Source organism: Gracilinanus agilis, chromosome 4 (assembly GCF_016433145.1).
Source record: "Gracilinanus agilis isolate LMUSP501 chromosome 4, AgileGrace, whole genome shotgun sequence".
NCBI lineage: Eukaryota > Metazoa > Chordata > Mammalia > Didelphimorphia > Didelphidae > Gracilinanus > Gracilinanus agilis.
In genome coordinates this window covers 198,849,737-198,875,582 of record NC_058133.1, presented here as the reverse complement: position 1 = coordinate 198,875,582, position 25,846 = coordinate 198,849,737, and the positions used below count along the sequence as shown (strand labels likewise).

At 44.7% G+C, this 25,846-nt stretch overlaps 1 protein-coding gene across 1 annotated transcript in view; it reads right to left on the bottom strand.

Annotated features, from left to right (window-relative positions):
* ITGA3 (integrin subunit alpha 3) overlaps positions 1–23,088 on the bottom strand; it is a 40,394-nt gene extending 17,306 nt beyond the window's left edge. Inside the window, exons 1-6 of the mRNA XM_044672200.1 lie at positions 22,669–23,088; positions 10,452–10,579; positions 9,908–9,987; positions 7,315–7,564; positions 5,510–5,596; positions 274–481 (exon numbers count right to left, since the gene is read on the bottom strand). Coding sequence (XP_044528135.1) covers positions 274–481; positions 5,510–5,596; positions 7,315–7,564; positions 9,908–9,987; positions 10,452–10,579; positions 22,669–22,883 — 968 coding nt within the window. The 5' untranslated portion in view covers positions 22,884–23,088. The remainder of the gene's footprint in view (positions 1–273; positions 482–5,509; positions 5,597–7,314; positions 7,565–9,907; positions 9,988–10,451; positions 10,580–22,668) is intronic.
* Positions 23,089–25,846: the final 2,758 nt, after the last annotated feature.

The following is a 25,846-nucleotide window of genomic DNA, read 5'->3' as shown; positions in this document are numbered from 1 at the left end:
TAAATAAACACTTGACTGGCCTACAAAAGGCATGCAAAGTTTTCAATGTCCCCAAGAATCATGCGAAGCCGTGTTCCACATGAAAACCCATGCATAAGAAAGAAAGATTCTTTCTAACCAACATTCCAATTCAGAGCCCACCACACATTCTGATCTCAAATCCATGGGAAAAATGAAAGTGAATGAACAATTACACAAGTCTCTGTCCAGTTCCCTGGACTGGCAGAGAAGAGTGATGCTTGGATTAGGAAGAAGATCCAGAGTCTCACTCACCCGTCATTGTTAAGGTCTGCTAGGGCAATGGCACCACCGAAGTAGGCGCCCACCTGCTTCCCCTCCAACACCTGCTTCAGCTCCATTTCCCCACCTGCCTCCAGGTTCATGAGGAAGACAGCGCCTGCGTGTTGGTAGCGGGGAGCACCAGCCACAATCGTAAGACTCTCAGGATGTAAGATGCCATTCCCTACTTGTACTGTGTACCCTAGGAGAAGATGAGAAAGGAGAGGTGGGTCATGAGGGACATTACTGTAGTCTGTCTATAGTTTTTTTTTTTTAATTCTTATTTTCTACCTTAGTAACAACTCTAAGACAGAAGGGCAAAGACCAGGCAAACTGGATTAAGTGACTTGCCTAAGGTCACACAGCTAGGAAGTGTCTGAAGCCACATTTGAACCTATGTTCTCCCAACTCCGGGCCTGGAGCGCTGACCACTAAGTCACTTAGCTGCCTCTAAAATACAACTTTTTATTGTTGTTCAGTGATTTTCAGTCATGCTCAACACCTTGAAATCCCTTCTTGGGGGTTTCTTGGCAAAGGTACTAGGATATTTTTGTCATTTTCTTCTTCAGCTCATTTGTACAGATAAGGAAACTGAGGCAAACAAGGTTAAGTGACTTGCCCATGGTCACATAGCTAGGAAGTGTCTAAGACCAGATTTGAGCCCAGGTTCTCCTAACTCCAAGCCTGGGGCTCTATCCACCAAGCCACTTAAATGTCCTTAAAATATATTTTGTTGTTGTTTAGTCATTTTCAATCAGGTCCCAATCTTTGAGATTTCCTTTTAGGGGTTTCTTGACAAAGATATGGGGATGTTTTTCACCATTTCCTTCTCTAGTTCATTTGTATTTTTTCTTTCCAGTTATATGTAGAAATAATCTTTGACAATTGTTTTTTTGACATTTTAGAATCCTAGTTTTCTCTTTTCCTACTCTCAATGACTCCCCAAGGTGACGAATAGTCTGATATAGATTATATCTCTACTTTCATGTGATACATATTTCCACATTGCTCTTGTCATGATGGAAGTCACATGAAACACATATAATGGAAATCTCATGAAGGAAACAGAGTGGAAGATGGCATGCTTTGATCTTCACTCAGACTCCAACAGTTCCTACTTAGGCTATGGAGAGTATTCTCATTTTATGAGCCTTTGTGATCATCTTGGGGACTTGCTTTGCAGATAATGATTTAGTCATTCACAACTGATCATTCCACAGTATTTCTGGTACTGTATACATCATTCTCAAGGTTCTGTTCACTTCACTTTGTATCAGTTCACATAAGTCTTTCCAGGTTTTTCTGAACTCATCCTGTTCATAGTTCCTTATGGTGCAACAGAATTCCATCTATCATAGCTTGTTCATCCATTCTCCAAGTGATGGACACCTGCTCAGGTTCCAGTTCTTTGCCACCACAAAAAGAGCTGCTAAAAATATTTTTGTACAGGTGGGTCCTTTTCCCTTATTTCTGATCTCTTTGGGATACAGACCAAGCAGTAGTCTTGCTAGGTCAAAGGGTAAACATAGATTTGTGGCCCTTTGAGCCTGGTTCTATATTGCTCTCCAGAATGGTTGTATCAGTTCACAGTTTAACCAAAAGTGTACTAGTGTTGCAATTTTCCCACATTTCTTTAAGCATCTATCATTTTCTTTTTTGGTCATATTAGTCAATCTGATAGGTGTGTAGAGGTATCTCAGAGTTGCTTTAATGTGCATTTCTCTGATTGATAGTGATTTGGAGCATTTTTGCATATGCCTATGGACAGTCTTCATTTCTTCCTCTGAGAACTGCCTGTTCTTGACTGTCTTTCAGTTGGGGAATGCTTTGTATTCTTATAAATTTGGCTCAATTCTCTATATATTCAAGAGATGTGTCTTTTGCCAGATATTTGCTATAAGATTTCCCCCAAAATTTGCTATTTCTCTTTTAATCTTGATTGCATTGGTTTTATTTGTATAAAACTTTTTAAATTTAATGTAATCAAAACTGTCTATTTCATTTTTCATAATGGTCATAAGTTCTTTCCTTATCCATAAATCTGACATGTAATCTTTTCCATGTTCCCCTAATTTATTTATGGTGTCACCCTTAATTTCTAAATCAAATGTTCATTTTGACTTAATCCTGTTATATGGTGTGAAATGTTGGTCCATGCCTAGTCTCAGCCATACGGCTTTACAGTTTTCCCAGGGTTTTTTGTCAAATACTGAGTTCTTTCCCAAACACTTGGCTCTCTAGGTTTATCATACGCTAAATTGCTATGGACATTGACTGCTATGTGCTGATTGCCTAATCTATCCTGTAGATCCACCACTCTATTTCTTAGCCAATACCAGATTGTTTCGTGTTTTTTTTTTTAACCCTTACTTTCCATCTTAGAATCAATACTGTGTATCGGTCCCAAGGCAGAAGAGCAATAAGAGCTAGGTAATGGGGGTTAGGTGATTTGCCCAGGGTCACACAGCTGGGAAGCATCTGAGGTCATATTTGAACCTAGGACCTTATCTCTAGTCCTGGCTCTAATCCATTGAGCCACTCAGCTGCCCCCAGTACCAGATTGTTTGGATGATTACCACTTTATAGAATACTTTGAGGTCTGATATGATCTCCTTCTTCTCTATTTTTTTCATTAATTCCCTTAATATTATTGGCCTTTTGTTCTTTCAAATGAACTTTTTTTGTAATTTTTTCCAGTTCTATGAAATAATTTTTGGGTAGTTTGATTGGTATGGCACTGAATAGGTAAGTTAATTTAGGTAGGATTTTCATTCTCACTATATTGGGTTGGCCTACTGTGCAGGTGGAAAATTTGCCACACCTGAGCTATATTCCCAGCATCTTTTTAAGTTATGTCCTCATTAGACGTACAGGGGCTTGGGAGATAAATTTGGCTGAAACCCATGCTGCGGGGCTCTTTTTTGAGAGCTTGTGCTTTGCTTTGGCAAAGTGCTGCAGGTGTGAGTTTTTGGTTCTCTTTGCTTTGCTTACTTTACTGAAAGAGAATGCTTTTCTTTTCCTCCTCTTTTTGTTTATTATTAAATTACATATATATTTTAAAACACTAGGAGTATTTTTATTCATTTTTACTTCTACACTACCCATGAAAAATTAATGTTTTTCCATTTGTTTAGGTCTGATTTTATTTGTGTGAAGAGTGTTTTGTAATTGTGTTCATATAGTTGCTGGGTTTGTTATAGTAGATATATCCCTAGGTATTTTATATTGACTAGAGTCATTTTGAATGGAATTTCCTTTTCTATCTCTTCTTCTTGGTTTTTTTTTATGATAAATAGAAAAGCTGATGATATAAATGGGGTTGTTTTGTATCCTACAGCTTTGCTGAGATTCTTAATTATTTTTTTTAACCTTTACCTTCTGTCTTGGAATCAATACCATGTATTGGTTCTAAGGCAGAAGCAATGAGTTGTTGATTATTTCTATTATGGTTGATTTGGTTGATTCCAAGGGTTCTTGAGGTATATCCTCTGCAAACAGTGGTAACTTTATTTCTTCATTGCCTATTCTAATTCCTTTTCGTATCTTTTTCTTCTCTTATTGCTATAGCAAGCATTTCTCATACAACATTAAATAACAGTGGCAGTAATGAGCACCTTTGCTCATTTATCATATTTATCATATTATCAGGAAGAGTCTTAGTTTATTCCCATTGAAGATAATGCTTGCAAATGTTTTAGACAGATGCCATTTGACACTTTAAGTTCCCTTTATTCCAGTGTTTTCTAATGTTTTTTAAATGTTATATTTGGTCAAATGTTTTTTCTGCATCTATTGAAATAATCATGTGATTTCTATTGGTTTTGTTATTGATATGGTCAGTTATGCTGATGGTTTTCCTAATATTGAACCATCCTTGCATTCCTGAAGTAAAACCCAGGTGGTGTATGATTCCTGTGTTACAATTGTTAGTGTTTTGCTAATATTTTATTTAAAAATTTTTTATCAATGTTAGGGAATGGTCTATACTTTTGTTCTCTGTTTTATCTTTTCCTGGTTTAGGTATCATCACCATATTTTATATCATAAAAAGAATTTGGAAGAATTCCCTCTTGCCTTTTTTTTTTATAGTTTACGTTGTATTAGAGTTAGTTCTTTGAATGTTTAGGAAATTAGTAAATTCACTTGTGAGTCTACCTGGTCCTAGGGCTATTTTCTTAGAGAGTTCTGTTATTTTTAAAAATGATGAAGGCTGATATAATGAGGGAAATTAGTATTTTAATAAAAGCAATTGCTGATAGAGCTAAATCAACCACGTGCCTGTAAAAAATTCAAATTGCGGCCTCTGCCATTTTCTTCCATACCTTCCCTACTCCTCTCTGACCCCCGGGAGCCCGATCAGGCGTCTCAAGGCGCCCTCCGAATTTAAGCTGCCCTATACGTTGGTTCCCATTGTCTCAAGTTTAACAAGAAACTCATTGGATCGCAGGGAATGTAGTCTCAAAGTCCCCCACCTGTCCACAGGAAGTTTGTAAGATACTTTTAAATGGCACCTCCCTGAATTCCAAACACACAGTTCTTTGATGATTTGTTCAATTTATTTTTCTATGATGAGGTTGTTTTAGTATTCTATTTCCTCTTGTTAATCGATGTAGTTTATATTTTTGTAAGTATTCATCTATGTCACACAGACTGTCAGATTTATTGGCAATATAGTTGGACCAAATAACTTCCAATAATTGCTTTAATTTCTTCTTCATTAGTTGTGGTTTCACCTTTTTAATTTGGTTTTCTTTCTTTTTAATCAAGTTATCCAAAGATTTATCTATTTCTCCAGCTCATTTGTACAGATGAGGAAACTGAGGCAAAAAGGGTTAAGTAACTTGTCCAGGGTCACAAATTTGAATACAGGTCTTCTCAGCACACTATCCATTGCTCGACTTAGCTGCCCCCTGCATATAGTTCTAATCACTTCCTTTGATGTCCCTTGGGAAGCACAGCCTAGCCCAGAGGTACTTCTCCATATTTTTGTGCCATGGACTCTTGTGGCATTCTGGAAGCCTTTGGACCCCCCCTGAGAATCATGTTTTTAAATGCATAAAATAAAATATAGAGTTATGAAGGAAAGCTACTATGTGGGAATATCTATATGAAAAAGGAGAGTGACTGCCTCATTCCCTCAGTATCCATTCACCACCACCAGACTTCCTTTTCAACCAACCAGGACTTCTTTTCTTCATTCAGTAGTTAAGGATTGTGGCCCTGGACTCACCAATATACAGATGCCCTCGGTCCTCTTTTTCAGTATAACTGTGCTCTGAAAAATCCCAATCTTTCCGCTGGATCATGTAGCTGGTTCCTTAAGGAGAAGAAGGAACAATTAGTATGAACTCAGAACCCATCCCTCCTTCTGCCTGACCCTGAATTGCCATAGAAATAATTCCTGCCTTCTACCATCATTCTCTCCAAGGACACTCTCCCTTCCTTAGAGAGACCAAATACAGGAGCAGGCAAAAAGTGTTCCACTGTGAGTTAAAAGACTTGGGTTCAAATTCTGGTTCTGCTATCTGTCGTAAATCTTGGATAAAGCATTTGATCCCTCTGAGTCTGTTTTTTCCTGTGTGAAAGGGGTTGGACTAGATGAATTCTCTAAGGTCCTTTCTTACTCTGAATTCTAACTCAGAAAACAGCTCTAGGAAGATTATAGAATCATTGGTTCTTAGAGTAAGAAGTGACCTGAGAAATCATTTCAGATGAACACATTTCGAGATGAGGAAACTAAGTCTCAGAAAAGCAAGTCAACTAACTAGGCTGTGGTCACATAGGCAGTAAGAAGCAGAGATAGGATGCTATTTCCAGCCCTTTGTTTCTAAAATCAGGAGCCTTTAAATTATACTCGACTACTTTCTTGCCAATGCAAAGAGACCCTTTCCAAGGTTTGAATTCAAAACCTACAGGCATCTATTTTTTTAAAACCCTTACCTTCCATCTTAGAATCAATACTGTGTGTTAGGCTATGGAGGTTAAGTGGCTTGTGCAGGTCACACAGGTGGGAAGTATCTGAAGCCAGATTTGAACCCAGGACCTCCCATCTCTGAGCCTGACTCTCATCCCAGATGCTCCTCAGACATCTGTTTTGATGGTTTCCCAAACTCTAACACTTTGGTTGATTGTTCTAGTCTCAGGAAAAGCTTATCCTATAATGGCTCTTCATATCCACTTGAGGTCTCTCTTTTTGCTCTAGTTGGCAGCCATGTGGTGCATGGAATATATTTGTGTGGGGAGACAGAGAGAGAAATGAAAGGGAGAGAAAGGGTGAGAGGAGGGTGGAGGAGAGGGAGAGATGAAGAGGGGGAGACAGGAGTGGGGAGAGGAAGAGAGAAAAGAGGTTGGAGGGAGGGTGGGAGAAAAAGTGGAGGGAGGGTGAAAGAGAGACAGAGAGGGACAGATACAGGCAGAAGGAGGAAGAAGGAAGAGAGAGAAAAGGGAGTGGGGAGAAGAGAAAAGGAAGGAAGGAAGGAAGAGAAGGAAGGAGAGGAAGGAATAGGAAGAAGGAAGGAGAGAAAGGGAGAGAGAGTGGAAAGGAGAAGTTTCCAGCAGAGAAACAGTCAAACGGCTTGACCTATAGTAGTAGGTAGATGAAACTCCTATTCTGACTGTCCCCAGTGAAGGATCTCATCTATTGTTTCCATCAATAAGTAGAAAAATAGAAAGATCTCTACAGTCTTACAAAGGTTGAAGCTACCTCCGAGGTGTATTAAGAATGGATGGCTCTGGGCAGCTGGTGGCTTGGTGGATTGAGAGTCAGATGTGGAGCTGGGGAGGTCCTAGTTTCAACTCTGGCCTCAGACATTTCTAAGCTGTGTGACCCTGGGCAAGTCACTTAGCCCCCATTTCCTAGCCCTTACCACCCAGTATTGATTCTAAGAAAGAAGGTAAGAGTTTTAAAAAAAGAATGTCTAGCTCAGGGTGGGAAAGAAGAGAGAAAGTAGCCAGTAATCATGAAGCTTTCCCAGATACCCCTACTACTGGCCTGGGCTATATAGCATCTACCACCGTCCACCTTTTCTTACCCACCTCTCCAGTTGTAGGCACCAGGTGCCCCGAAGTACACAGTGTTGTGGGTGAAGCCCCCGCTGGTGCCCATCTGGCACATGCCAGTGGCCAGGTAGTCTGTGTTGCTGTTACACATCTCATTGTGGTAGGTCTGCCAGTCGTCTCTGGGGTCGAGTTGTAGATCATTTCCCCGAACGTAACACTTGCCCACCATCCGCCGCTGGTCCTCTGACCCTGACCATAGCACCTTGGTGTAGCGATGCGCACAGACCTGGGGAACCCCAAACCCAGACAAAACTTTTGTCACAACCCATCCTATAGGTCACACAGGAGACGCCCAGCCAGAGACCTGGACAGGCAGTTGTCTGCTTGCCCCTTAGATCTCTCTCACCAGGGTCTTCTATGTTATTTTGAGAGGAGAGGAAGGAGGGAGTCCTGGGTTCTTTTTCATTTCCATCATTAACTTTATTTTTTTTTTTACTGTTACCTTCTGTCCTAGAATAGGGAGGGCTAGGCAATGGGGAGCTAAGTGACTTGCCCAGGGTCACACCATTAGGAAATGTCTGAGGCCATATCTGAACCCAGGACCTCCCATCTCAATCCACCGAGCCACCTAGCTGGCCCCCATCATTCTAAAAGCTGAATATCCCTTTTTCCTGTATATTAGATTTTCCCTGGGAGGGAGGAAAGGACAAGGAAGAACTTCTCTTTGGAAGATAAAGGACTTTGGGGGATTATCCCAGAGGGATGGGTTGAACACAGTCCTTGGCTCAAAGGTCAAAAAGAAACTGGTTACAGAGCAAGTTAAAGACAACTTCCCTGCACTCCCCACCGAGAATACCCTGTTCTCCTAAAGTAAAAACAAATAAAAACCAAAAACAGCTGCTGACCTAGAATTAGATATTGTGTGTGTGTGTGTGTGTGTGTGTGTGTGTGTGTGTGTGTGTGTGTTAAAGGTAGTGAGGTGATAAAGTAGAAAGAGCTGGAAGAGGCTTGGAGCCAGGATGATCTAAGTTCAAATGCTGCCTCAAACTCTTACTATTTCCATGCCCCTGAGCAAGGCATTTAACAACTTTCAGCCTCAGTTTCCTCATCTGTCAAATGGAGATAATAGTAGCTATTTCATAGGTTGTGCTGAGAATCAAATGAGATAACACGTAAAATGATTTGCGAATCTTAAAGGGATCTATAAAAATTATTTCCAACAATGATCCAGGACAATTCTGAGGGACTTATGACAAAGAATGCTATCCATTTTCACAGAAAGGACTTTTGGGAGTCAGAATGCAGATGAAAGCAAATGATTTTTCACTTGTATATTTGGGTTTATGCTTTGGGGTTTGGGTTTTGTAAGATTAGTTACTTACAAAAATGAATAATATGGAAATTTTTAAAAGAATGACAAAATAAAAATTATTATTATTACTCCTATCATTAAACAAGGTGGGGGCAATTACGTGGCTCAGTGGATAGAGAGCCAGACCTTGGTTCAAATCTGGCCTCAGACACTTCCTACTTGTGTGACCTTGGACAAGTCACTGAACCCCAACTGCTTTTCTGCCTAGGAACTGATACTTGGTATTGATTCTAAGACAGAAAGAAAGGGTTTAAAAAGAAATAAAGCAAGTGAAGATGGAGAAAATCATCTAGGCAGTATAGTGGTTACAGTGTTGATCCTGGAATCAAGATGACCTGAATTCAAATCTTGTCTCAGATACTGAAAAACTGTATGATCCTGGACCTTTTGCCTCAGTTTTTCATTTGTAAAATAGAGATAATAATAGACCCATCTCCCAGGGTTATTGGGAGGATCAAAGGAGATAATTTTGTAAAGTTCTTTGCAAACCTTAAAGCACTATATAAATACTAGCCATTGTCACCATCATTATTGTTGTTGTTGTTATTATTAATATTATTATTATTATTATTATAGATCTGGACCAATCTAGAAATGACCAAGAATTGGGAATCCAGATGAATTCACTGACAGAATTCTAGATCCAAAGTTATGGGCAATAGAGTCTAGAATCAGTCCAGACTGGGATCCCAGAGTTTTGTTCCTCCAGAAGGGAGGGCTAGCTCTGAACACTGAGGAGTGAGGGTAATGGTGGGGCAGGGGAGGACAGGGGAAGGTGGGAGAACGAGCACAAGAGGGTTCCAGGGAGTGTTCCAAGGTAGATATGAGATCCTGAGGCCCAGTTTGGAGCAGGCAAGGTTCCCCAGGAACTATGCCACTTCTTCCTGGCTCCCTTTGCCCCGCCTCCCAAAGGAAGCAATTAGAGCCAACTTTGTCCTGCCTGGGGCCCCTTCTGCCCTTTCCTCCCAGAGGCTCACTCAGCTTGTTCCCACGAAGGGTGGGCACCCTAGGGGCTAGGAAGAGCAATGAGACACAGAAAAGGGCTGTGCCACACCCAGCCTGGGGAGAGCAGCAAAACCCCACGGGGAACACCAAGACACACACATATTGTTCTCAGAAGCCCAGGTACTCATATTCCTGGTTTTTCTTTGGCCCTCATGTAACCTTCCCTCCACCTCCAGAGAGACCTGAATAGTTTGCAGGGTACAAGGGAAGCACAGAAGCTGTGGGTGCCCCAAGTCTCATCTAGCCACTCACCAACACTCTGCCTGCAGGTCCCTGGCTGGCTACTGTCACCCCAAGCCACATGTCCTCAATAATGTGCTGCCTGGGATCACCTAAGAGCAAAGGCAGGAATAAGGAGGGATATATAAGACCAACAAAAATTCACACTTCACATTCCTAGAGCTTCTTAAGAGCAGGCAACTGGGAGCTGTCTAATTTACAGTTAGGCACACCTAATTCTAAAATGTACCCAGTCTTCCCTTCTTTGGTCCTGGGATCTTTTTTCCTGTTCTCCACACCCCCTGGACATCAGGCTCCTCTCCCCAGCCTAGTCCTTCCTTTCCAACCCAGTTCCCTGGCATGTTCCACTTCTCTTCTTCCCACAACAATCTATATAGCTCTAAGCCCCCAATCAACTCTAAGCCTTAGAGAGCCAGGGCAGGGTCTACAATCCCTTTTTGAGAATGGTGACCTCATCTCCTTTTCTCTCTGAAACCCTGCCCCCACACCCCATAGTTCTTTGGGTGTTGCCCAAAGGGAATACTCAGGACAAGGAGATCTGTGACCCTCTCCTTACTTTTTTCCTCTATATCCATCCGTTCACAGTCATTTGTCTGGGAGCTGAGGGGGCACAAATATACAGCACCTGTCCGGTTGGTATAGCCATCAGGGATAGCGAGGTCCCGGGGGGCACCGGCAAGAAGCCTAATGGGGAAGAAAAGAAACCATAGGTCAGATTAACATCTGGTTCTCAGGAGGGTGCTGTCCAAGGGAAAGGGAAGCCCATTCTAAGCAAAAGGTATCCACATTGGAGAGGATGGGACAACTGGGTGCTTTCCCTGACTGAATAGCCTGAAGATTATCTCTGCCCTTACCCCAAGAAAATAATAATCTTTAGAAAGTCCAATGTATCATTGAGAGGTACAACAAGATCTGAGTAAAGTTTTTGTTGTTGAGTCATGTCTTTGTGACCCTATCTGGTGTTTTCTTGCTAAAGATCCTGGAGTGGTTTGCCATTTCCTTCTCCAATTAATTTGATAGATGAGGAAACTGAGGCAAACAGGGTTAAGTGACTTGCCCAGGGTCACCCAGAGAGGAAGTGTCTGAGGTCAAATTTGAATTTAGAAGATGAATTTTCCTGACTCTAGACCCAGCTTACACATTTGACAGATGAGGGGACCGAGGCAAACAGAGTTAAGTGACTTGTCCAGGGTCACGCAGCTAGTACATGTCTGAGGCCAGATTTGAACTCAGGAAGAGGAGTCTTCCTAACTTCAGGCCCAACATTCTATCCATCTAACTGTCCTGATTAAAACATAAGGGACATCTCATGCTGTACTGAGGAAATCAAGACCATTTGATTGAATTCCCACTCCTCCCCTTCACTGCATCTCACAGTCTTTGACTTCATCCTCTTTTCTCTCCTCCTTTACCCTCTGCTGAAGACGTGGCCCTTCTCTCCATGGCCAACTTGTCCAACAAATGCAGTCCTATCTTCTCCTGTCTTCTCCAGCAAAAGGTTCCAACAATTATTCTCCTCCCCCAAATCTTCAAACTCTTCTCCAACATTAGATCTTTCCCTCCTGCTTACAAACTTGTCCAAGTCTCTACTATCCTTAAAAACCTCTCACTAAGCCCAACCATCCTCAAAGCTATCAGCCTATTTCTTTCCTTCCTTCCTTCCTTCCTTCCTTCCTTCCTTCCTTCCTTCCTTCCTTCCTTCCTTCCTTCCTTCCTTTCTTTTTCATCCTTACATTCTGTCTTAGAATCAATACTGTATAGTGTTTCCAAGGCAGAAGAAGAGTAAGGGCTAAGCAATGGGGCTTAAGTGACTTGCCCAGGGTCACACAGTTGACACATAGCTCAGACACAAAGGAAGTGTCTGAGGCCAGATTTGGACCCAGGACCTCCCATCTCTAGGCCTGGCTTTCTATCCACTGAGTCACCTAGCTGCCTCCAAGTCAACATTTCTAAAACAGAACTCATTCATTCTCCCACTGAACACACTCCCCTTCTACCTTCTCTCTTCCTGTGGAAGATGCCACTATACTTCCAGCCACCCAAGAATGTCATTTCCCACTCCTCTCTCCATCTCTATCTCCCTGATATTTAATCAGCTGTGAAATCTAGGTGTTCCTAACTCCACAACATCTTTCCCTTTCATCAACCCAGAGGGCCACCACCCCAGTTCAAAAGGCCCTGGTCACCTCTTGCCTAGACCTAACTGGTCTCCTTGTCTCACATCTTTAAAGGCACAGAAAGCCTTACTGCTGCTCCAGCAACCTACACCAAAGCCAAGGAGTTGGGCTGCCTGAGGTGGGGGCAGACTGCAGGTTAAGGGGTTCATGACAGACTCCAGAGCTACCAGGCAAGGTATTCCTCTGCTCTCTATCTTCCCACTCCACCCCAGAAAATAGGGTCGGTAGATAAATAGTGAAAATCAGGAAGGCGGCGGATGTTTGTGCCTCCCTCCCTTGCTCTCCCATAGGCCACACAAGGACTGGGGTCTCAGAGGACCTCTGCTCCCTGCCCTACTACCTGGGTTCTAATCCAATTCTTGGCCCATGGGGCCTTATGTTTATCTCTCTCCCTCCCACCAGCCACTGGTTCTTTTATTCTCCTCTCTTGCCCTTCCACACCTGGAATTAAGGCAGAGCCAAGGACAGCATGAGGGTGCAATCTCTGCCTCTAGTCAGTGGCTGTGAGTTGCTGATGAGGGGCAGATGGGAGCGGGAGAAGAGGTTCAAATCCTGGGCATGTAGAGACCTGGAGATCCCTCCCTCCCCATGTCAGGAATGTAGAGCCTGGGGAGCCTGGGAGGGGGAGGGGGTAGGACACAACCTATGCTTCCCTACACACTTCAACAGCAAAAGCTTTGTTCTGAGGCCCCGAGGAAATAAGAGGAGGGAGGGGGGTCAAGGGGAGTCCCCTTCCCCCTCCCCTTGGCAGTACCAACGCATACAAGGTTGGCCAGGTGCCAGCTCTGTCCTGTCAGCCCCTTGTTAGTCACTTCCTAGTCTGATACAGGAAGGGGCAAGGAAAACCACACTGCTCTTTGGTGACTGACCACCCACTAGGGCCTACTGCCCCACCCCTTCCACACATAGGCCAGAAGCCTGGGCTAGGGAGGTTGGAAAGATGACCCAATCCACCGGTGCCGCTTTTTAGTTAACTGCTGCCCAACTTTCTTATATATGGGAATGTGAATGATAAAACCAGGAATCCCAGATCCTATTTCTCCAGGTGAGGACCCTGAAATCCTCACCCTATCAGGAGCAGTGTGCTGGTAAGTGTTTAACAACTAGTTCTCTAAAACCCTAGGACACAACTTCTAAATTTAATCTGCATTATTGTCATTTTCTCCATCACTTACTTAAATCTAGACAACCAAGAAGTTAATAAATCAAGTCCTAATTCAATTCCTGAGGTAGAAATGCTCACTTTTAACACTCAGTTTTCCCTGTCAGAGTTGGCTCTAGCACATGCTTGCCTACCAGGTTAGTCAGACTGAAGAAGGGAACAGACTTGCCCAACAAATGTAAAGATGGCTATTAGGAGGGCAAAGGTTAACATCAGAGCAGGAGAGATCAAGGCTAGCCATCCTGTAGACCCTCCCAACTCCAAGGACATCCAAACATGAGTAATGGAATTGGCAGGGAATGCTAAGCACAAGAAATCTTTGGGCTAGACACAGTCCTGCCTAGAGGCAAGGGACTGGCTGAAATGACCTCAAAATGGTTTTGGTGCTTGATGGAACAGGAAGAAGGGGGGGGGGGGGAGATCTAGAGAAGGTTCAACCTAGATTCCATCAATGAAATGTAACTGAAAGAATTGTGCCCACACTCTCTGCCGGGGATTATAAACTGCCCCTGTTCCTCAACCCAAAGAAGGGGGAGGGGGATGGGGGGAGGGGGGAGCGATAGGGTTCCCTCTTCCCCAGCCCAGACAATATCCTGCTTTGCTGGGCAGCTAGCATGCCCTGGCTTGTAAACTAGCCCTCCCCTCCACCTCGGCCCCCTCCTAAAGTTTCAAGCAAGCAGAATAAAAGTCAGTCAATTATCTGTCTGCCTACCCCTCACCTCCTCCATCCTTAGTGCAAGCCCTGGGTCTGTGGACACTAAGAGGGGGAAGAGACAGGATGCTCAGACAAAATCACCTCCCTCCACCAATTCCATCCGGATCCAATTCTCTCCTTCCCCAGAGATTCCACAGGGAACCTTCCCGCAATACCAACTCCCCCCCTTTCCCCCCAAGCCTCTGAGTATTTTTAGCTCCTGGCTCAGAGGCCCCTCCAGTCCTGCTGGCTCCTTGCCCAGGATGGAGCAAATCAGAGCTGTATGCTAGGTTGGGGGGAAGGTGGAGGGTAGGGGAAGCAGACATCAGGGGCAGAGGAAGGAGACCAGGTAAAAACATTGATAGCATGCTGGGGGTGGGGATGGTTGACCCTAGTGTAACCCAGTCTGACTGGTCAGGTTTCTCCCCCCCCCCCCAGATGAGGGTTAATTCATTTCCACAAATATTTACTATATGCAAAGCACTATGCCAGTGGCAGGGAAAGACGCAAAGTTGAGATATGGTTTTTTTTTTCTATTTGTCTTGTGAGATCTCAGAGTGTGGTGATGGCACACCAATAGAGATACCGTATGATATCCAGTTAAGTGCAGAGGAATAACACATGACATGGCAAAGAAGAAACTCTGCAGAAGTGCCATTTGTGTTAAGATTAAGGATTGGGTAGGCACATAAACTAAGATACAGTAAAGTGCTGAGCTCCATGTCAGGAAGACCTGAGTTCAAATCTAGACTCAGAAACATCTTAATTTTGTGATTTGAGGCAAGTCAATTAGCCTCTATCTGCTACTAGGCCTGGAGTCAGGAAGACCCAAGTTCAAATCTGACCTCAGACATTTATTAGCTGTGTGATCCTGCGCAAGTTACTTAGTCCTATCTGCCTCAGTCTCCTCATCTATAAAATAAGCTGGAGAAGGCAATAGCAACCCATTCCAGTATCTTTGCCAAGAAAACCCCAAGGATAGAAGCCCACAGGGTCACGAAGAGTCAGACACAAGTGACTACTGAATAAGAGACTGAAACGAAGGTAAGTCAGGAGTCCTTCACAACTATACTGAAGGATTCTGATGGAAGAGGAGAGGGCTCCTGGACTTTAAGTGCCATGTAAATGAGCATTCCAACCTATTAAAAAGTTGTAGTCATAATGGACAATGCACTGAACATAAGTCAGAGAGTCTTGCTTCTAATACTAGCTGTATGTCCATAATGTGTCCATTCTCTATACAACTTGGTTTCCTAATCTGTAAAATGATAAAGGTTGGAGTCATTGGCCTTTAAGGCTTCTTATACCTCTACATCTACGTGATCCCAAGAAAGGCTTTAGCACCTCACTCACCCATAGGCCAAGTGATAGGGCAGAGGCAGTACAGGAGTTTGTGGAGAGAGGGAGATGGGTATAGATTTTTGTGTCAAAAATAGTCTGTTCCAAGTTGTGGTATATGATAATGGAATATGATTGGGCTATAAGAAATGAAGAGCAGGATGCTTTCAGAAAAGCCTAGAAGGATCTATATGAAATAATGCAAAGCAAAGTGAGCAGAACTAGAAGAACATAATACACAGTAACAGCTTAATGGTTTAGCAATTCTCAACAATACAAAGATCTAAGACACTTCTGAAGGACTTATGATGAAGAATGCCATCCACCTCCAGAGAAAGAACTGATGGAATCTGAATACAGATCGAAGCATAGTATTTTTCACTCAGTTTTCTTCATTTTTTTTTTAGTATGCATCTTCTTCCACAATGGGACCAATATAGAAATATATTTTGCATGATCACACATATGTAACATATATGAAATTGTGGGAAGGGGAAGAAGGGAAGAAGAGGGAACTCAAAATTTTAGAAAATAATGTCAAAAAATTTTATATATAATTGGGAAAAATATTATTGACAAAAAATAGTCTGTTTGTTCACTTTTTCCTAATCACTCAGCTCATTCTCTCTCTTCACCCTATTCCCAGAATCCTTTTTTTTTTAAATCCTTACCTTCCATCGTGGAATCAATACTGTGTATTGGTGCTCAGACAGAAGAGTGATAAGGTCTAGGCAATGGAGATTAAATGACTTGCTAAGGGTCATACAGCTAGGAAGTGTCTGAGGCTAGATTTGAACCCAAGACCTTCCATCTCTGGACCTGGATCTCAATTCATTGAGCCACCTAGCTATCCCCTTTCCAGATCCTTGAATCTAAAAAAGGCCTGGAGTAAATAAGGCTGGAGCAACTGCCATCTTAGGCCCTCAATCAGATATTACTTGTGATTCAGGGAAAAATAGAAATATTCACTCTGGCTCCTACCTGATTTCTGAGATCCAGCATTCCTCTGTATATCCATACCCACAGAAGCCAACCTAAATCTCCCTCACTCACTCAAATCTGCCTAGATTAGTGCAAGTGCCCTATCCAAAGTCAGGAAGATAGCCAAAATCATCAGGGGAAGTAGAGGAATGAAAGCTATCAAGGGAGGGTGTGAAGAGGGTCTCTGCTCAACTGAGCTCAAAGTATCTTCCATTCTGAGGTGCCACTAATCTTCCTGCTATCACAGAGCATCTTGTCAAGAGCCAGAGAGGTCAATTGGTAAAACATCACATAGTCCCATCCCTTTTCCCAGATCCTGAAGGCTTAGGGTACATTGTATATCCTTCCTTTCTAAACCAGAGGCAGAATAAGGAGCCCTTGTATGTGCCAAGAATGTGACTTTTCCTAACTGTGTTCAGGACTGTAGAAGCATAGTACTTGGCACATAAAAAGTACTAAATAAATGTTTATTGAATAAATAATTCCCAACTTCTCAGCCAAGAAGGCTTTGGCAACTTCTAGTCAGTAATTTGGTGGGGTAGGGAAAGATCCCCTCCCTCAGCCTGGTACTTGCCTTAGTCCCAATCTCCCAGACTTCCTACAGGATTCTGGTCCCTTCTGGTTGGAGCCCTGAGGCAAAGTTTAATATACTGAAATGATTTTAAACATTAAAGGGATGGAATAGACAAGAGTGAGGACTCTCTCTGTCTGTCTCTGTCTCTGTCTGTCTGTCTCTCTCTCTCTCTCAACTCAGGATCATAGATTTGGAGCTGAAAGGAATCACAAAGGTCATCTGGTTCATTTCTTATTTTCTTATAGATGGGGAAACTGAGACTCAGGGATAAGGAACTTGCTTCAGACAAAAATTCTTTCTGGTGTTTCCCCTCTCATCTCTCTGAGATGATTTTGGGAGGGAGGCAAAAGGATGGAACAAACCTTACAAGTCCAGCCACACAGCTGCTTTTCTCCTTCCTATAAAGTAGCTGAGCCCCTCCCAGCCTCTGGGGAACTATAGCAATGGGAAGCAAAGCTTCTTACCCTAGCCCAACTCCCTGGTAGTTCAAAGCTAATGGAGCATCAAAGTGGAGAAACAGCAGAAGTGATAAAAGCTGGGAAATGGGACTCAGGAGGGTTAGGGGCATCAGCATCCATCACTCCAGAGAAGGAAAAAGGCAGGCTTGGACAAGGCAGAGGGGGAAGGGGTGGGCTTGGGGTAATGAGAGCCTTTAAGGTTTCTTGTAATGCTCCATCTCAGAGATTCATGGGAAGGGATTTCAGGTAGGTACACCTCTTTCTCTTCTTCCAATACGTAGGCAGGGCAAATTTCAATTCCAGAGAGGATATGGGGCTTCCTAGAGAGCACCCAAGCAGAGGAATAGGTCCCAGGAGTCAGCACTCCTGAAGTGAAGCTGCCTCCAGGAACCATCCTGCCTCCAGGTCTGCTTTTTTCTGATTTAAGGTCAACCCTTCACAAAGAGATAGGAGCAGTAAAAGGGAAGGAGCATGTCCTGCCTAGGGGCAGCAGCTAACTGCCGCCTGGATCCCAGCTCAGTGTCAGCCCTGTTTCCTGAATTAGACATCTCCCTGGGGGACGCTCCCCTGGTAGTTTCAAAGTTCTACAATGCCCAAAATGGAACAGCAGACCTCCTCTAACCGCCCCCAACATTGCCCTCTTCTCACCAGTGACTCAGCCTCTCGAGGCTGGGATGGGAAAGAGGTAGGGAAGAGAGAGAAGGAGAGAAAGAAATAGAGGAGAAGGGAGAGGGAGAAGAATGGGGGGAAAAAGAAACATGGGAGAGAAAGAGATAGGAGAAGAGATATAGAGTGGAGAGATGTGAGAGAATATAATGAAAGGAAAAAGTTGGAGACAAAGAGATGGGGAAGAGAAGGGAGAGATTGAGGAAAAGATGAAGGAAAAAGATGGAGAATGAGAGATGGGAGAGAAATGAGGGGAGAGAGATAAGAGGAAAAAATGGGAGAAAAGGAGATGAATAGAGAAAGAAACTGATAGAGGAGAAAGAGAAAGTACTAAGGAGAGAAAGAGAAAGTGTTAAGTGGAAAAACAGATAGAGGAGAAAAAGAGATAAGGAAGAGAAAGACATGAGGTACAGGGACTGGGAGGGAGCATCCAGAGTAGAACTAAAAGACATTTGTGAGGATATCTTGGCCAGCCCCTCTACCTATGGACTAGCTACTACTTCATTAATAAATCTAAAGAGAGAGGAATGCTAGGGTACCTTTTTCTCTACTTCCTATCTTCTGGGTATCTTCCTTCCTTCTGGTCTTTAAGAAATATCTATCTGCAAGGCAACTTGATAACAAAAGCACCCTGCCCCACCCCCCACCTCTTCTTCCTTGCCAGAAGCCAGCACACAACCACATTTCTTCCAAGGTCTCTCACACTGGCTTCTGAAGCAGAGATAGGTCAAGGAAGAAGGTTTACCTCTATAATGGGTGCCTAAGGCCATGGCTGCTGCTCTCTTCTACTCTTCACTAGCCCCAGAGAATGCCAGCTCAGCCTACCTTACAGGGAGCATATTTCCAGAGATCACAGTAGGTCCTTCTGGATCATGCCCACATCAGATGACACTTCATCATCATTCTAGAGCAGGTACCCACAACCTTTCCCCCCACCCCCACCCCAGTCCCCCCTGATATTAGTCTAGGGAAAAGGAAAGAGCTAGATGCTAGTAGGGTCATGTCTGCTCTTGCTGGAACTCTTACTCCTAAGTCGAGCTTCTGGAAACTTAATATTCTTAGGCAGCATAGTGGGCAAAATGTTGTACTTGGATTCAAAAAAAACAAGAGGTTGAATCCTGACTCAGGCACTTATTAAATATGTGGCCCTGAGCAAGTCACCTGAAGAGGATATTTAGAGGAAGAAGGTAATTGACTAGAATATTCTCCTCAGGGACTTTTGAGCTCCAAGACTCTGGGTCTCACTGGACCTAGAAATCTAGGTCACATGTATACATGGTGTTGGGGAAGTGTGAGGGGGATAGATCACAGTCCCAAAGGGAAATCAGTGCATTGGTCTAAGAAGAAGCTGGCCTTTTCACTCCATACTACTTTATACCGAGTAGGTATGCACTAGGTCGGTATTAAAGAAGAGTTTGTTAGCTGAACTGCAAGTTGTCAGTCAGGGATTGGAATGTTGTTTCGTCTAGGAGGTCTTTGAGTCTCTCCTTCCCCCAAAGGAACCTAGATGTCCTGGCCCAAGAGCTCAAGGCCCCAGGCCAGAAGTTTTCAGTTCACAGCTTGATTTTTCAGCCTCCCTACAGCTGTCCTTCCAGGCAGCTGTTCACATCTGGATTCACAGCTGATTGTCTGTCCAAGCCCATCTGGCCCTGCTGAGGAGTCTCTGGCAGAATAAGAGACCCGAAACTTCCCAAGAGACCCAGAATGACCTAGAAATGACAATTTCTTCACTTTACTCACAACATCCCACACACCTCTAAATTTCCAGGTTCAGGTAGGTCTAGGATTATACCCAGTTTGCACTGTAAGACCCAGAGTATCGGAACTCAAAAGAAGGAGATATTTGGGGCAATGTGTTGAACGAAACTCAAATACCTAAAGATTTAGCTCATTTGCCACAGGGGACTTCAACCCTCATGCCACTATGATAATTCACATTTTGGGAATAAGGGGAAAGTATGTGGAATTATATATAGACTGTCAGAGCCTATCGGGAGGGACCTTAGAGATCAGATGATTATGGAGCTAGAAAAAAGAGGTCATCTAATTCAATCATTCCATTTTACAGATGAGGAAACTGAGACCCAAGGGTGTTAAGTGACTTGTCAAAGGTCATGAAATGACACAGTAAAGCCAAGGTTTGAACCCAGATCCTCTGATGAACTAGTGCTCTTTTCATTAGATAACAGCTCATCTTGACTGTTCAGGCCTTTTTTACAGAAGGACACTGAAAAAAAGGGAAGTAATCTTCCTGAGATCTAGCAGTCAAGGCAAGAATCCAGGTCTCCTAATTCTTGGGAGTAGAGAAGTTCCAATGAACAGCCCTTCTTCAAGCTGAAGAATCACTACTATACCATAGACTAAGGTAGAAGCTTTATCTGGAATCTCCAAAGACAGTATCTGGGGAAACTGAGAAAAATGACCCTATCATTTTTCAGCCAATAAACTGGGCAAGAGTCAGGGATGAGAACTCTGAGGCCCAAATCCCCATTCCTTACTCAACCTTTCCCAAGTTAGAATTAAGCTCTGGTTGGAGCAGAGATCTACCAGCCAAGGGGCAAAGGTCAAGGCTGCTAGGAAAGTTTGGACTTTAGTTACTTCCCAATTTTCTCAGGAGTACATAGGCTTAGGACTAAGCAGGGCGGGTCTATGTGCTCTGCTGTAATTCCCCAACTACTTTCAACCACCGTACTACTTCCTGGGAATAGAGGCTGAAGAATCTCTCTATTAAGGTCACCCAGCTCTGAGAAAGTTGAACCCCACCTGCTTCCTTCCCCTGCCTTTAATGACAACCTGATCATTCTGAGACACCCATCACCCTCATCTTTCATGAATGTTTTCCTGCCCAAACCCACCTCCACCAAAGTAAAAGAAGATAAAATAAATGCCCAGCCTGTGCCCCATCTGAGGCAGCTAGGAATACTGGGTCTAGAGGTCGGCAACCTTTTTGGCCATGAGAGCCATAAACCACGAAAGGAAGAGGATGGAGGCGGAAGGTGCTAGAATATGGGGGGGGGGCTAAAGGGCCCCCTGGGGCACATCCTGGGGCTCTGCCCTGACTGGCCAGTTGGGAGATGGAGCCAGATATGGCTCGAGAGCCATATGTTGCAGACCCCAGGTCTAGAGTAAAGAAGACCTGAGTTTAAATCTAGCCATAGATACGTTCTAGCTGAGTGACCCTGGACAAGTCCCTTAACCCTGTCTGTCCGAGTTTCTTTATCTGTCAAATGAGCTAGAGAAGGAAATAGCCAACCACTTTAGTATCTTTGCCAAGAAAACCCAAAATGGAGTCATGAAGAGTCAGACACAACTGAACAATAACAAGTACCCCATCTTAGATCCCAAAGCACTCAGCCTCCAGTAATAAATAGGTCAGCTAGACAACTACTATATCCAACAGAGGACTTGGAACCCAAACAGCTGGTTGCTATCACCTTCCCCTTCCAGATCCCTGACCTGCCTGCCCCTTTCCTTTTTTTTAGCAGCTGTTGGGGAGGAATAGAGAGGAGAGAAAGGGGGAAAATACCATTTTCCTCTTCGAACCAAAACAAACACACTCAGGGCTGAAGATCTAGCATGAATGTGTGGAATGTGGAGAAGATGCTGGGGAGGAGGAGAGAGGGGAGGGGGGTCCTCAACTTTTGGCGGGCGGGAAAGTATGAGAATGGTTTGCCCTCTTCTCACCACTGAAACCTCAAGGGGGCGCACGTGGGTTGGGTCCAGGTAGCACTTTCTCTTCTGACCTCAATCAAACACAACAGCCTATTCAGTCCATTCATCCTGAATCAATGGGGAAAGTTCTGACTCAGAATCAAAGAATCTGAATTCGAATCCAGATCCAGACACTGTACTAACTGAGTGATTGGAGGAGAGAGTCACTTCACCTCATCTTTAAAGTGGAAAGAACACCTTGTGTAGGCTCTCTTCACAGAGTGACTAGCAGGGGCACCTGCTTTGGAAGCCATAAAGGCTCTCTATGTACACATGAAGAATTAATGGCTTCCTTCTTGTGTAACCTTGGACAAGTCATTCTTTCCTTCTCTGGGCCTCAGTTTACCTCTCTGTAAATGGAGTGGGGTTAAATTAGATCTCCTCTTTGGTCCCTTTCAGTTCTAAATCTTAGGATTCTATTATCCCGGGGCATGCAGAGGATATGGTTAGTACAGTCAGGAATGTAAGTACAAGGTGGAGAGAGCAATGAAGACGGTCAACAGAAGCTGAGGGCTTCCCGATACAGGTCTGTTCCTTTAAGCGCCTTCCCATTCCCCATGACTGGGGACTTAAGCCATAAGGTTTCAAAGCTGGGGCCCCTCAAGGGCTAGGTGCCCAGGTTTAGGGGAAACGAAGAGAGGGGCAGTGTTCAGGCATCCAGTCACTCCTAGTCATGTCTCCAGGGACTCCAGGCACAAAGGGGACCCCACCCCCAGCCTGTGCCTCAAGACTGGGAATTTTTCGAGAGGGGAGAGGCAGGTTGTAGCAGCTCTCGCACGTGTTAGGGATTATCTACTCTCCTCCCACCGCAGATTCCGCCGTTGAACCCCCTTCCCCCGCTCAACCCTTCCTCTCTCAACAAAGCTACCCCCCTCCCGGGCTCGTAAATCCTTAAACCCTAAGGGCATCCTAAAAGCTCAAAGGAAGCTGGCAGGGTAGGGGAATGTTGGAGATCCCCCTTTGATGTCCTGGTCTCCCACCAACCCGAGCCCTTGCCCCCGCCCCCACTCACAGGTAGCGCTGTTGCCGCTCAGTCTGCCGGTGGAGGGCGACCGAGTAGCCGAAGAGGCTCCCGGGGTTCGAGGCCTCCTTCACCACCAGGAATCGGGTGTCCAGGTTGAAGGCGGAGGCTACGCGACAGCCAACAGCTGCCAGGGCCAGCGCCAAGGCACAGAAGGGCAGGCGCTGGGCACAGGGGGAACGGCGGCCGCAGGGGCCTGGGTCCATGGCTGCAGCCGACCCGTTGGGGCGAATGCGTGTATATTGGGGGTGCAGGGGAGGTGGGGGGTCAGATTCACCTGTTTCCCCCGCGGCCGCCTGCAGCGTAGCCGACCGGCCCTCGGCCAACCCCGTCAGGTGGCCCCACTTAGTCCAGTCAGGTGCCCCTGGTCAGTTTCACACCCTGTCTTCGCCGGGTCTCCTACCCGGCTCGGGTCAGTATCACGCTCTCTTCCCCACCCCTCTCTGGCTTGTGTCACTGCAGCCCGCACGGCTGGACCCTTTGGCCCCCGGCGTCTTCAGCCCTACCCTCCTGCCACTTTGTCCCCCCCGCAAAGCTCTGCTCTGGCTGCGCCCTCCTAGCCTTCTACCCGCTCCTGCTACCCGATCCGGGCTCCCGGCTGCGGGGGCCGGATCGCGGCTGGGAGGGAAGAGAGGGAGGGGGAGAGGGAGGGGTCCCACGGCCCCGCCTCTCCCACGCCCAGCTCCGCACCTCCCCACCTAGCAAGCCTGGGCCTTGGCTCCGCTTTTCTTCCGGGGAAAGGGTGGTGAAGAGCTCGGCTCTGCAGCCACCTCTTAAAGGGGCAGCGGCGCCCCTCCCTCATGGCCCTCCCCGCCAATTCCGGAGTCCTCCCCTAAACACCTGTTCGGGGCCCCCAGAGACCCAACCCCGCTGTCTCCAGAGAGCTTGCTCCTGCTCTAGCTGGTCGGGAGGTCAGCGCGGCTGCGGGGAAAGTGTCTGGTGGCTGCGGCTATTGCCTCTGCGGCAGAGATCCAGCCCCGGCTCTTCGCCCTCCGGGAGGGGTCAGCAGACGGCTGGAGCCTCTAGGGGTTATCTCTCCTCTCTGGCTAGGAATGTCCGGCTTTAAGACTGGTTCGGATCCCAGCCTCTCCTGTCTCCGGACTGTTCGTCCTGGATAATAAGGTCACAGACAGTCTCTGAGCCATCCATTTCTCTAGGTGCGGTGTGCAGACATGTCCCAAAGCCTTGCTCGTTTCTGAAAGTGAACGGGGGACAGAACATGTCAGATAACTGGCAATAAGAACATCAGTAGAGATAATTAATTAGTAACGATACAGCATATAGGGCCCCAACAAAGCATCTTCCAGGATCTCAAAGCACCATGTATTAACATGGAGGAAATTAAGTCACATCTACATTTCCCCTTTCCCCTTAATTGTCTAGTGAGCTGGGAATTGGGTGGCCACTGGAATCCTTGCTCCTCAACCTTCTTTGATAATAATAGATAAGATTTAAGAATATTGAATGTTAGCTCATTTGAACCTCACAGTTCTCCGAGGTAGGTACTATTCTCATACCATTTTACAAATGAAGAAACTGAGGCAGACAGAGATGAAATGACTTGCCTAGGATCATCCAAAGAATTTGAACCTAGATCTCTCTGACTCAAAGCCCCAGCATATACCATCATCCTAGAGGTACCACCTATAGCTTGCCTCTAACCTAATAGCACTGAATCCAACCTAGCTGGTTTGTCATTTCCTCCCCTTGGAGAGCCCCCCTGGAAAAAAGAGTAATTCCATTACTCTCCTCCCTCCCATATTCCATTATCTTCTGGGGGCAGCCCCACCCTGTACTTTCTCTGAATCCTGTAGGTTCTGACCTTTAGCCAAGCCTTTGAGGACTGGATGGGGAGGCTGAGCCTGGTGAGCACTATTGACAATGGGTGGTGTCTCCCAGGCAGGTGGGTGGGTCTCCTAACCAATCATCAACCACAGACCATGATAGCTGGAAAGGACCCTGAAGAATTCTCATCTGTTCCCCTGTCTATGAGAGGGATGATGCCCAATCTTTCACCACCTCTTCTTTTAAAACACCTCCTAACTGGTCCCCTCTCCCAAATGGAGATTCTTTCTTTGTAAGTTATTAAGACTAGCCAATCCAATATCCATTCTTTTACAATTATAATGCAAGGAACAACAGTGGATAGAACAGCTGGCTTGAGAGTTAGGAAGAACTGAGTTCAATTTGATCTTAGATACTTACTAGCTGTGTGATCCTGGTGAAGTCACTTAGTTTTTGTTTTCCTCAGTTTCCTCACATGTAAAATGGAAATAATGATAGCAACCCAAGGTTATTGTGAGAATCAAATGAGATGATAATTGTAAAATGCTTATTGAAATGTCTGGCACAGGGCAGCTGGGTAGCTCAGTGGATTGAGAGTCAGGCCTAGAGATGGGAGGTGCTAGGTTCAAATCTGACCTCAGACACTTCCCAGCTATGTGACCCTGGGCAAGTCACTTGACCTCCCATTACTCACCCTTACCACTCTTCCACCTAGGAGCCAATACACAGAAGTTAAGGGTTTAAAAAAAAAAAAGAAATGTCTGGCACATAGTAGGCAACTATATACTAAGCTGTCTATTATTATTAATTCATAGAGAATGATATGCCTCTAGATGATGGAAGGATAAGTTTCTGGCTGTGTGACCCGGCAAATCAACTTTCTCTCTCTCTACCTTAGTATCATCATGTGTAAAATGGGGGTAATAATTGCACCTACCTATTGTGAGGATCAAATGAAAAATCTTAAATCACCAAATAGGTGCTAGGTATTATTATTATATTATCATCACCAATACTATATTTAAAGGCATACAGCAAGGAGGCCAGCATACTTTCATCAAATAAAAAGATACACCAAATTAACTGTGTTTAAATTGAAGATCATAATGATGAGGACTGGAGAAGAGTGTCTTGAGAAAGCTTTTTTTTTTAAATTTTATGTGCTGTTTCCTTGTGGAACAGAAGGAGAGAATTGTACATGAAACTATGCGTCTCTATTATGCAGAGTTTGCTTTTCTTTTTAAGTAAATAAAAAATTCAACATGTAACATTCAAAGCTGTTTTGCTTGTCTGTGATTCCTTCTGGTTTTCCTTCTGTTCACTTTTCTCTCTCTCTCTCTCTCTCTCTCTCTCTCTCTCTCTCTCTCTCTCTCTCTCTCTCTCT